This window comes from Calonectris borealis, chromosome 1, assembly GCF_964195595.1.
Source record: "Calonectris borealis chromosome 1, bCalBor7.hap1.2, whole genome shotgun sequence".
Classification (NCBI taxonomy): Eukaryota; Metazoa; Chordata; class Aves; order Procellariiformes; family Procellariidae; genus Calonectris; species Calonectris borealis.
Genome location: NC_134312.1, coordinates 90138831 through 90151865, shown reverse-complemented (window position 1 = coordinate 90151865; position 13035 = coordinate 90138831). Strand labels below are relative to the sequence as shown.

General features: G+C 50.3%; 1 protein-coding gene across 1 annotated transcript in view; it reads right to left on the bottom strand.

Annotated features, from left to right (window-relative positions):
• Positions 1–13035, bottom strand: part of CASQ2 (calsequestrin 2) — a 34956-nt gene that overhangs the window by 9862 nt on the left and 12059 nt on the right. The window contains exons 2-6 of the mRNA XM_075170407.1: positions 10668–10752; positions 9101–9201; positions 6786–6897; positions 5290–5363; positions 4690–4820 (exon numbers count right to left, since the gene is read on the bottom strand). Of these exons, the coding sequence (XP_075026508.1) occupies positions 4690–4820; positions 5290–5363; positions 6786–6897; positions 9101–9201; positions 10668–10752 (503 nt within the window). The remainder of the gene's footprint in view (positions 1–4689; positions 4821–5289; positions 5364–6785; positions 6898–9100; positions 9202–10667; positions 10753–13035) is intronic.

Genomic DNA, 13035 nt, shown 5'->3' with positions numbered 1-13035 from the left:
GAGGACGCGTACAGCACCATCACACATGACGCTGCCAGCGTCAGGGAAAAGGTCACTGTGGCACATTTGGTTGGTGGCTAGAGTCAGCGCCGTCGGCCACCACAGTTTGAATGCAAGCACGGGGGCACAGTAGGTCAACTTACACTTTTATTTATGGTGATAAAATATCCCTGCCCCTGCCCCCATAGAGTCACTGCAGACACTATTTGAGCTTGGGAAGATGAGATGCCTCTCTGTGCTGGGGTACGCTGGTGAATTAGTCCTACACATGGCAGATTGTTCTGTCCCTGCTGAGAGCACGAGGTGACCCATTCACTTGTGTATTGCAGTCCCTGGGACATTCCTACTGGGCTTTGTTCCCCTTTTCTCCTGGTTTTGCCCCAGCATAATTCCACCATAAAAATCATTCCAAACTCTGCTGAAGCAAAGAAGACAGAATAACCTCTGGCAAGAAAATTTGGATCATAATAACCGCTGGCAAGAAAATTTAAACCGTAAGACTGGCCAAAACAAAGCTCATAAAGGACAAAAAAAAAAAAAAGAATAGTAAATGTTTTCAGACACATCCGTAGCAGGAAGCCTGTCAGAGAGCCTGGCAGGCTGAGAGGTGACCGGGGTGTTAAAGGGGCACAAGGCCATGGCAGACAAGCCCAAGTAATCCTTTGCAGCTCCACTCACTCTGGCATGAGGTGTTCAGGGAGGTTCCCCCAGCAGCGCGGGTCTCCCTGGCAGACCAGCCCCAGGAGCTGTTGCAAAGAGAAGTGTCAGTCGATGAGGCCCTAGAACAAATTGGCAAAGGGAGTAGCAGCACATTGCCAGGACCAGGTGGCACCAATGAGATGTGTAACCTGTCGCTTTGGTTTGCCTCGCTACCAGAGCAGTGGAAACAAGGAGCATTTTTTAGAGGTTCCTAAAGGACCTGAGGAGCCACAGATCTGGAAGGGTGACTTCCTTATAGGCACGATGCTACCAGGAAAAGTAGGGTTAACAGACATTTGAAGGGATCTGATGTGATAGGACAAGAGGTGCGTGGCCTTTAAGAGGAAAATCATGGCCATGGATCTGCTGGAGTTCCCAGAGCCAGTCAACGAGTGGGCAAAGGTACGCTGGTCAATGCAGTGAACTGTCTTCAGGGGACCATTGGACAAGGTCCCTTACTAAAGGGTCTCAGAGAAACAAAGCTGCAGTTAGATTAGAGGACAGGTCCTTCTGTGGATTAATGACATTGGAAGATGAAGGGTGGAGATGAATGTCGGTTTTCACGACAGAAGGAATTAACCAATTAGGATTCATAGCATATGCTTTAGCATGATCATATGCATAACGTATTCTCACATAATCTGAAAAAGATGGGAAATAGGAATATGGCAGCATTTCCTTGTCATATGCAATTCTTCAGACAACCAACACAGCCCTGACTGTGAGGAGATACAGTGGGATCTCTTGGGATTTGAGTGTCTGCATGATAGACATAGGAAGTAACGCACTTGCAGAAAAACAACCCTGATTATACAGGTGCAACAATGGGTTCTAATTTAGTTATAATTAATTATTGCCTCTCAGGAAAGGAGCCCAGGTGTCACAAACTGAGAAAGCATCAGCTCCAAAGGCAAAAGGCAAAGAGAAGGTTACAAACAAGTGGGAAAACACATCATACCGTTACAGCAATGGACAACTACACTATGCACCTCCACAGTGAATGTATTTGTGGTTCTGGTCATCCCATCACAGAAACAATATGGGACAACTGAAAAAGGGACATGGAAACATGGCAGCAGTGAAAGAAGATATGGAATGACCTCTGTTTGGGGGAGATTAAATAGGTGAGAACTTTTTATCTTGTAAAAGAGGATATTGGCAGGGGATCTAAAACATCGGGAGTGGTAAAAAAAAAAAGTGAAACAGGGAATGGCTAGTCATTGTTCCTCATAACACAAGAGCTAGTAGGCACACAGTGAAATTATTAGGTAGCAGGTATAAACTGAACAAATGGGAATGCTCTTGTGATGCAATGCGTAATTCAGCCACTGAATTCACTCAATTGGATACTTTCAGCATCAAAATAGAAACGAGGTAAAAAATGACTATAGAAATTGAAGACTAAGCACAAGATCAGGGATACAATTTTTGACCCAGCAAGTCTCCTTATTGCTGATTGTCAGAAACTGGAGATTATATCTGGTGAATGCACATTATGTACTCGTACCTGGCTTTCAAGATGCTTTCCCTAGCCATTCTCTGGGGGCAGCTTTTAGACAAAGGAAACTTAGTGGGAAGGATTTGATCACACCCACGTGTACCGATTGTTGCGGAGTTACTCAAGATTTACTCTGGTTACTGCCCAATAATGGAGGGAGCGAGGTAAGCGGGCTTTAGGTGAATAAGAGGGAGCAGAATTCAGCCCCCACGTTGCTACAGCACAGTTACAGAGCATGGGGTGGGGGTGTCCACCCCCAGCATCTTGCATGCGAAACAGGCATAAACCCGGAGGCCTCTTGCTGCAGGCAGAGGAACTACCACGTAATTTGTATTTGTGCAACTGAGAGCAAAATCTGGGCTGAGACCTCGGAGTCACGGCGCCCAGCCACCATCCCCAGCCGGACACCTATTGACCTTGGACGAGTCACCCCACTGTGCTGAGCACCGGCTTCCTGACCTGCTCGGGAGAGGATGAACTTTCCCACCACTGCCTGCAGCTGCCCAGGGAAGCATCAGCCGGGAGGCTGCGTACGGGCTCCTCCTAGACACCTGGTTCAGCTCCTGTCTTGAGGCTGCAGTGAGAGCTCAGCAAATCCCAGTTTCCACACAGGGCTGAAGGAAGAGGCGGTGAAGCCCGCCTGGGCACAGCAGCTGGGACCCCTTTTTGGAAAGGCTGTTTAAAGCATGCCAAAGAGCCTGGCTACTGCTGAGCACTGGGAGCTTTCCCCAGTGACGTGACGGGGCTCCTTCTGCAGGGTGGAGAGGTGGCAGCGGGGCTTTGCACATCAGCGGAGGGATAGCCCATGCTTGCTGGCTGGGGTGAAATGAGAAAGTCTGCTGTGTAAAGGGGAGGAGGCAAGAGGTCCTCTACACCTCCCTGCAGAGCAGAAGATCCTGCCGAGCTGTCTACAGGGAACCAGCACGTGGTAGCTGCTGAGGTCGCTTTGTTTTTCTCTGCAGGCCTGATCATCTCTGTGTCTGACTAATTCCACTTCCAGCCTTTGGCTTAGGTCCTTTACTGGTGACAAGGCAGGAAGAAGCACTTCTGCTCCGAGAGACTCAGTATTAAGTGCTGGGAACATACCACTGTCACCCCAGGGTTTTTCCCCTGCCGTGGTAGCTCCTTGGCAGGTTTGGGATTTCAGGCATCCGATTTCATGACATTCCTTTTAATTCCCTTCTGAGCCTTGGCACTTGCAAAATATATGGCCCAACCTCTTGCTCCTACCAAGCACAACATAGCATCTCAAAATATGTAAGACTTGGGGGGTTTCCACTGCAATTTTGTGCTGGTGGAGAGCTTGCCTTATTAGGCTAGCACTTAGCTGACTGTGTTTAATCAGCCTCCTGACAACTGCTGCCTGGCAGAAAGAGCTTGGGAAGAAAGATGGGAAGGACTGGGGTCAGGAAGTCCAGGAGGTCAGCAAAGTGACCTGCGAGTACATGGGAGATAGAGGACCCCTTCATATTTCAGAAAAAGCAGAGTTCTGTTTCCAAGTCTGATGACTGGCAGACTCTGGAGATGATCTCCTGTCTCTGACCCCTCTGTGTATGAACACAAACCTCCAGCTCAGCCCGAGTTGGGCTCCCCTAACAGTATCAATGGCCCTGCTTTTCTTGAACTCTTTTCTGGTCCTTTGAATATCTGCTGGGAAATGCAGTTGCAGGAGCAGCAGATAGCCTGTGTGAGTATCCTGTGCTGTATTTTTAAGGGTGTAAAAATACAGCACTTCATAGGTAGTTGTGCCCTTATATGTAATCCTGTGCTTTTACACGGGATCAGCCTTTCCAGTCGCTTCCAGACTGTTGGTGGCCGAGTCCCTAAACAACTCTGCGATAAACCTGATTGCAAAAAAGCATGGACCATCCACAGCTCCCACTGACTTGATCAAGCATTGTAGGTGTTCAGCACCTTTGCAGATGAGGACTAAGACAGCCATAACAGCAGTGGCTTCCTCTCTGCGCCGGCAGTCAGCAGGAGCCTCTTAGTCCATCACAGTTCCTCTGAGCTTGGTCTGAGCTCAGAACCTGCCTACAGCCATATCTGACAACAGGAGAGGGATATACCCATTAGTGAAGCTGTTTTGGGGAAGGAGGGACTGGACAGAATTTTGTTTTGGCTTGAGAGGCCTTGGAGAAGATAATCTTCTGTACAGACCTAAATTAAAAGCATGGGCAAGTAGGGCAGGGTTTCCGCTCTCCACTGCCTGCAAGCCTCCCTGCTCTTTGAGGGAGGGCTAACCAGGGAGGAGGAGGAGGGAATCTGTGTTGTCACAGCCCCATGATGGTGGGCTCTGATTGCGGCACAGATACTTGCTCCTCTGGGAGTAGGAAAAGATCAGCCAAAATCCCAAACGTGGGTCAGCAAATCACCAAAAGGTGGTCGTCATCCTAATTTTTACTGAGCGGGATGCCCTAGAGGGGCAAGCCTGCAATGACAGACACCTTTACCCGCTTCCCATGGCCAGGAGTGTTCTGTATGCTACGTACCTTTTGTGCTCCTTCACAAATTCAACCAGCTCCTCTTCTGTGTAAGGCTTATCGGGGATGTGAACAGGCTCATCCATAAACGGTTCATAGAAGTCCACCTCGTTCATCTTCAGACCTAGCTTCTTGGCAACCTGTCGCAGTGCAGATGGTCAGAAGTGAGTGAGCCTGACGTGCCTCTTTGCCTGCCCAGAGTCTCTCCCAGTGGCAGAGCTGAGGTCAAGGTGCTGGCTCTCTTTCAGAGCATGCACTTTTAAGGGTGGCCAACAAAATATGAAGGGATCTTTTCTTGGTTAAAAAAACCACTGATGCTCTCTACACTACTGGTCTCAAGCACTGGGGCAAAGCAAGGGCAGAGTCAAGGTCCCACAAACCTAACGGGGCTGATTTCCAAACCCAGACCAGGACCTGCCTCCACGCTGCAACAATGGCCTTTTATCTTGCGACAGAACCAAATCCAAATGCGGACACCAATACCACAAATTACAGGAACGCTGAAAATGAGAAGCTGGAGCCAGATATTAAATCTGGGAGCATCCTGAGCTTCTGGAAAACAGGTGGTGGAGGCTGTGAGCTCCCACGGTGAGGTCCGTGGATGCTTACCCCTTTGTCGAAGGTGGCAAAGAACTTGATGTACGGCTGGAAGTGTTCGGCGGCTTCTTCAAATGCCTTGTAATCTGGAGGGAGAAAAGGGGAATGAAGAAAAGATTTCACAGGCAGCTGGCCACGCTCCAATCAGCACAGAAGGCACTAGGGAAGAACAAATATAAATTATTGCAAAATACATCAGATGACGGCACTATGTTTCTTCCACTCTTCCAGGGTTTACAAACAAGGACCATTTCATGTGGAGCTAACAGGACTTGTGTTGTGCAGCCCCACAGCGCTCAGAGAAACTACAGATCCCGGCATGCCACGCTTAACTGGGGCTGAAATCGGCAGCCCTACAAAGCAGGTCCAGGGGTTACAACTCCAGCCTGTTGATAAGGGTGTTTGCAGCTGCCCTCTTGCACAAGCAGTAGTTCAGCCTGGGAAATACGTGGAGTTTCTCCAGCATTAATGATTGCTGCTGTTCCCTAGACAGTCACCAAGCACAATTAGGCACGCTCCTCCTGCTGCAGGAGAGGGGGCAGGAACGAGGTATGTTTTTACAGTTACGGGTATCGGGTCCTCAGCTGCGGTCAGGAAGGATGCTCTCAGCCTGGTGGGAGCCCTTCCTGCCTTTCTTCAAAATACTTATTACTGAACAGGTTAGGGGCACAGCCCTTCCCAAGCTGCCCTGCCATTTTGAGTGGGTGAGAAAGCTGAAGGGAGAGGTGGATGGGCTGATGAGGTGCAGCAGACCTGGTGATATGTTGCTCGTTCAGGTAAGAATATTTGTCTTTTTGCTAAAGGCAAGCCTTGCAAGTGTGGGGTGCACGCTGCCAGCACCGCCTGGAGAGCAGGGGGAGCGCTCGGGGCTGGCAGAGGAGACTCCTGGGGCTTGCCGGGGAGAATCTCTGGTGCAGGTTTCTCAAGACTTCTGAAAGCTGATGGTTTTGCCTGGCATGGTCCCTGAGTTGCACATCCCTGAGGGCATGGGATCAGCCTCTTCTCAGCCTTGGGGTTCAGCGAGGAGAAACAGATCAGTGCCTCTGCCAGGCTGCCCTGAGGCGTCCTGCTTACTGCTGCTGTGTGTTTGCCAGGTTAGTATTTAATGTGTGACCCTCTCTTTCCCTTTGCCTCCCTCCCTCTTTCTTTGACTTTTTGGGCTCACTGCTTAGAAGAGAGGGAGCTTTGCTCCCTTTAGGTGCTCACCCAATGTAACTGTAACCTCAGCTGATTTTGGGTGAGGTAGACTTACTTTACTTCAGGAGACCCTGGATATCGCCCCCTTTCTTGCCAGCAGACACCTTGCAGAAGGGTATCCACTGTTGGTGTAGTAATGGGCTCATGGATAGCAACAGCAGAAACCTGCCTGCAACCCCACCTCATCCTCCAGCAACTTTGGCACTGTCACAGCCTGCCATATACCCCCACACCCCTAACGTTCATGCAGAAGAACCAATGCCCGGACCCCAGCCATGCTCCAAGCCCCATGAGGAACATATTCATCTTACGTTCAGAGTCTTCTCCTTTGAAGTAGCCAATGAGTTTGATTTCCTCATCGATTTGGTCAAAGGCCTGAAGCTCCAGCTTGCTGTTTAGGATCTCCACAGGGTCTTCTAGCAGCTGCCATGAGAAATGCATTTGATGATAACACAACGATTTGCAGCACCAACCTATGCCTGGCAGGGGGTGTCACTAGCAGCCTAAGTGGGGAGAAAGAGGTCACCCAATTTCTCTGCTGCTGGAAACCCTGCTTAGTGCTCTCTGTGAGGAGAGCACTAATGTGAGGAACCGAGAGATGCAGGTCACCTTCAGAGGGAGCTGTTAGTAGGTTCACTGCATAGGTTGAAACATCTAGAGGGAAGCTGACAGAGGTCTGGGTAACCCAAATGGATGCTGAGGGACCTGCTGTGATGCGAGATAAGGGGTAGCAATTGCAACTGGCTTTAGAGCGGCTGAGAAAAAGGGAGAGCAGTTGAAAGGGGCTGACATGGAGACTGTGAGTTTCTGTGAATGACGGATATATTTGGTTTTAACTGTAATTTGCTGGAAGAGGTTACTGCAAGAAACTTGCTTTCAGAAAACATTAAACCCAGCATGCTAGAGTGTGGCCAAACAATGTTTTGGAGCAGTGGAAAGTCTGGATATGAATTTTCCTGGCTGATCCTCCTATGCAGAATGGGTTAAACCCATGCTTTGGCCCCAGACACGTCACAGTGTTGATGAGGCAGTTGGAAGACCTATCTGCCGCTTCAGCCTGTTGTTAGTCTAAACTTTGTTTCTGTTTTCTTAACTAGCTATAGCTGGTGAAAAGATTTGGTATGATTATTTTGCCCAGAAATACTGGTCTAAATTAGGTGTGGCTTCACTGGGAAAAAAAATGCAGACAGGCCACTGTACAGCCTACAGAGGAGTAGAGGACCTCTGGGTTTGTTTTGCTTTGAGAGCAGGCTGCCGAGGCACCACAGATGTGTTTGTTTTTATTTCCCTGCTTTGCTAGGTATTTTCCCTCTCGAGTGGAAAACACACAAACAGAAATCCTTCCTTTGTTCACAGAACATGGTTCTTCAGCGGCATACCGCAAAGTACAGCAAGCAAAACCTCACAAAGTGCCTTACGCTGCACCCCTTGCGAGTGATGCTCCAGCGTGTGGCTGTGCCTCTGCTGTGTCCAGAGCCGTGTGGGCAGCTCCCTGCTGCCGTAGTGGCCTGAGCCACAGGAACCAGGGATCCCACCGCTGCTGGGGTCACAGCAAAGCCCTGCCCTGCCCTGCCTGTGGCCCTCCTAGGTGGGGCAAGACACCCGCTTCTGTCCCTGAAGCCACTTATATGTGTTTTGGCCACAGTACCTGATGCATGCAGTCACAGACGCATTGCTGCAGGAGAGCTGAGGTCCTAGGGAGCTGTTTCTCTTCCCCAGACGTGCCTTTCGCCACTGGCACTCCTGCACCGCAGGTCACTGTTTAGGCAACCTGCCACCCTGGGAAACAAACCCTGCTGGCTCCGCTGCTTGCCTTACCTCCCTTATCTGCATTATTGCACAGCTGCTTTTAAAGGGAGCCTCATTTCAAAGGAAAGCCAAGCCACTGCAAAATCTTTTCGCTACAAAGCAAAGACCATGTTTCTGGGTTATTGGAATAAAATGTAAAGAGAAGTGCAACACATTGATGAGGGAGTCAGCATCTCTTTTGCATTTAGGCGCAAGGCTGAGCACATATTTGTGCCTGTGCACAAAATGACCTGAGAGCACTAAGTCCTAGGCTCTTCTCAAACTCATGGCAGTGCAATTTGGTAGGTTCACTGAAGAGGCAGTAGTATCCTACGTTGTTTGTGTGGTTGTGTCTAGAAATGGGCAAATAGTTTGCAGCATATACCTTTTTCAATGAATTGAGCTGGTTTTAGTTGCTCTTCTATGGGAATACTACTTCTTGGATGTTTTTTGAAAATAACTCTTCTTTAAAAAAAAAAAAAAGAGTGAAAGATTTTGCAAATGGCAGTGTTTGCATGCCAGCTTGCTAACTGAGGTGGGTGGCTAGCAGCTAGTTATGTGGGATTGTTGCTTGCTTCCAATCAAATACTCCATAAACAGTAAAGAGGGCAAAATGTCTTTAAGATGTAAGCAGTTGGTGGCATATAAAGGTACCAGCTTTCCCGGGAACTCATGGTCAGACAAGTATTTGGGAAGCTGGCAAATGTCATCTCTACCAGCGTGTAGCAAACAGGGATGGCATTTCAAATAAAGATAAACCCGTGCTTTTTAGCAAAGTGAGTATTTGCAAGGTCTTCTTTGAGAGGCTTTATCTAGCTCTGAGCTTATCTGTGCTTACATCCAAGAGGAATTCCACCAAGACATCCGTGGCCAGTTCCCCATCAAATTCAATCAACCGCTCCTCCTTAAAGACATAGAGACTTCCCTCTTCAACCAAGCCTGCAAGAAGGAGACAGGAAACATAATGTGGTCAACATGTCACGAAAAGCATTTTTACTACAGAGTATCTTGCTTGTTATTCTAGCAACGCCTCCTGGGAAAACGTAATTGCCAATTTTCTGAGTTGGTCCAGTTAGAAACGACCCAAGCAACCTCCTGACTGATGTGTCATGGCACAAGGGACAGCCCTCAGCCAGAACTTATGCTAGCTTCTTCCCAAATGTTGAACTTTTTCATTCAGGTCACAGTTTCGCCTCAGTTGGAAAAATTCTGTACCGGGAACTTGTTTTAGCTTGGCTATCTATATTGCAGTAAATAGCACTGGGCTCTAACTGACATCCCAAATTTGAACAACCTGACACTAGATGGAAAACGGATTTTGATGTGGGCTGTGCTCTCTGCCTGGAGAAGGCTGAACTATGTGAACAAAAACAGTGAGCTGGAAGCCAAAGCGAGCTTCAAACTCTCTGCGGCTTAGCTAGCCTTGGCAAAAGGGTTAGAAACCTATGGTAGAGATGCCACAGATGGCAGGCTGGCAGATTTGAATGATATCACTGGACTGAGGACTGGTTGCCACAGCATCTCAGTGGAGGCTCCAGAATCAGCAGCACTAAGCTCCTGCAATGCATGATGGCAGAGTACCACGGGTCAAGGTGGTCGGTAGTTTGTTCCTTCTTGGGCAGGCAGAAGCTCTCAGCTTTAGATTGGCTTCCACCGGCACACTTAGCCTCTAATTCAGGAAAGAAAATTACAGTCCACTATACAGTCCAGTATGCTGAAACAGTCTCTGACCTTAAGCCTAATGGTATACATATGTGCTGTTGTATTTATGTGTCATAGTATTTCCATATTGCTTTGTGGGCTAAAATATGAAGGAATTGCCAGCCCCTGGAAGGCAGCTGTTTCCAGGGCTGGGCAATGCAGCAGCCTTTCACCTTTACAGGAGGTTTCCTCTTCTGCTCTGGGGAGCAAGTCAGCTGGCTGCCAAACCATTGCAAGGCTGTGGCTCCCCCATTAGTGGCTGGGGGCCTCTCTGCCATGGGCTGGTGACATTTGGGGGCCTATGTCATACCGCTGTAGGTTTTGGTTCTGCACCACTGTGTCAGACCTGTCTGTGCAGGAGGAGCATGGAGTTACTCCATGACACCTATCTACAGTTTCTGTTCATCGAGCTGTGAGCTTCCACCCTGCCATTGCTATGGCAAGAATTGGTTTTCTTTTTCACTTGGTTTGGTTTTGTTTTGGCACTCTGAGCAAGGAAGCTTTTAGCTGGAAGGGTGTCTCATCCTTGCCCCCCAACTTGATCCTGCCCACATTGGGGTGGGCAGGTGGTCAGTGTGCAATTGCCATCATCACTCTCCCCATCTTGGTGACAAGGATTTGTCTGTCCTCTATGGGGCTGGCTGTCGGGCATCATTCCAACACCCTCTCCAAGCCATTCCAGAGATATCAGTTATGGGACTTACCTAGTTTTTTAGCAAGTTTGGCATCCTTCTTGGAGTCCACCATCCCGAAGCCGATGCTCCTGGGCTCCAGGACCTGTGCTGCCAGCTGTGGAAGGAACCAGAAAGCCCAACATTAGTGGCATTAACACCACAGGGTAGCTAAAGGGCATCATGCCCTGCTAGCACGGCACGACAGACAAAAATGACCCATATTCTGCTTGCAGGCAGCACCAATGGGTGACATGTGTCACATGTTGCCTCCCCGCTGAGATAACGCTACCCCAAGGTCACAAGGGTTGGGTTTCTTCCCACTGTGTCGCAGCACTGAATTTGGTGGTGATACCACGTGCTGCTAACTGCTGTTTGACACTCGGCCATGGGGAGAGGGCTCCCGGCCCAATCGGGGACACCAAAACAGTGGGCATGGCTGGGAGAAGGACCTGTGACACCAAAATAAAGCAAAAGTTCTCTTCTCCCTCGTGCCTTGGTGGCCTCCTGCGGGGGAGTGAGACATGCGGGCACCACAGATATTCTAACTCTGGAAGTGCTTGGTGCCAGGCAGCCATGGCCGCAAACTGGAGGGGATGCAGGGCACTGCAGCATCACGTTTCCTTCGTAGGTGAGATGGGATGGCTGAAGCAGGCTCCCAGTAAAATAAAGCAGAGGGACTCCTGGCTTTGCAAAAGTGGTCCCTTCTCCTATGAAATGCATTAAGTCATGTCTCCTGTCCAGGCTTCAGTCACCCCCCAGTTCCTGGTCCCCTCTTTTTCCTAAGGAGCCATACTCGTGTTTGCCTCCTCGCAGCTTCAGAAACCACTGCCCCCCCGTTCCCACCATTTTTGACGAAGGGGCCTCTTGAAGATATCGAGTTCCTGCCTGTTTTGTGAAAATAGATATGTGAGGAAAGGAGAGACGTCCTGCAAGTGCCCTGCAGTGGGAGCGGCCCCGGGTGAGACCCTGTGAATTCCAGATGGGCTCCGTAGAGGTGCAGTGACCCTGGGAAATGAGCCCCCGTAGTCACCAGATGACTGACTTAGCCCCATCACAAGCACATCAGAGACCCTACAAGGTGGTAATGATGCTCTGAGACCACCAACCAGCTGTAACAGCCCCCTCGTCCTGCCTCCCCCTCCCTGCTCCACGAGCGCCTCTGATGCTGATGGTCTTCTTGCTGTCCCCCCTCCCAATCCTGCCGGATGCGGGGGGACGATGGCGATGAGGGATCAGGGGCCTCCGGGACAGGAATGTCCCTATTAGGGCACAGCTGCCTGCGCTTGGCGAGGGAGGCTGGAGGGAGGCAGAGGAAAAGCCGCGGCCAGAGGGATGGCAGACTGATTTATGAGGAATGTCCTCCCCCAGGACCCATTTTGGCACCACCCCCCCAGCCTCAAAGCCAGGTTGAATGTCACCCAGCGACGCTGGCCCCACGGCCGTGCGGCCCCTTGGCTCCCCGCTATAAATAGCCTCCGCCTGCACCCGACTGCTGCGAGAGCGAGCGGCAATTAAAGGCATCGGGGAGCAAAAGCGGTGGGGTAGCCCCCTCGCCTGCGCCCCAGGGCGTTGTGGGGCCAGCCAGCTCCCCATGCTGGCAGTGCCCAGCCCTTCCTCAAAATCCTGGGGGAGACTGCGGGCACCCTGGGGATCAGGGCTCAGGGACCTTGCTTGGGCAAAGGGAAGTGATGGAGAATATGGTTGTCTTCTCCCTTCCACCAAACACATGTCCTCAGACCCGTCCCGAAGCCCTCTAGAAGGACATATTCTCCACTAACCACCACAGCATCACTGCAACCTTAATCCCCCTGTGGCTACTGACCTGTTGTCTTTAGGGGGAAATGCCACCACGTGAGGCAAAAGGGGTGCTCCGTGTTATGCAGAAAACACACGGTCTCACCGCTCTTTCCTTGCTCTCTGCCAGTGCTTTGAAATAAAGGTGAGGCTGCACGTTCAGGGCTTGTGCTTACAGGGGATACTGCCTGAACGGGGCAGAGCAGTGGTCCGTATTTGCACACGCATCGATAAGACATCGGAGCACTGGTCTGACTCATCCGGCGTCTCATCTCCCGGCTCAGGCCACAGCCATCCATGTTAGACACCTGAGAGCAGCGTCTCTCCCAGGAACACAGGGAGAGATGGACACCTCTTGTGAGCTCCCCAGACATCTGCAAGCAGGCGGTGGTGGGAGAAGCTGCTTACTGTTCCCCATAATGGGGATCTGCCTTTACTGGACAAAGGGATGGAGCCTGTAGGATCATCGGCTTTAGCGGACATTGTCAGCAAGTCCCCGCTTGTTGGCAGTTGTGTAGAGCAGCAAGAGGTTCCTCAGAGTCAATACTTGAGGCTCTGGCTGCAGTGTGACCAGAGGTAAAATAGAGAAAGCCCAAGGGAAGAA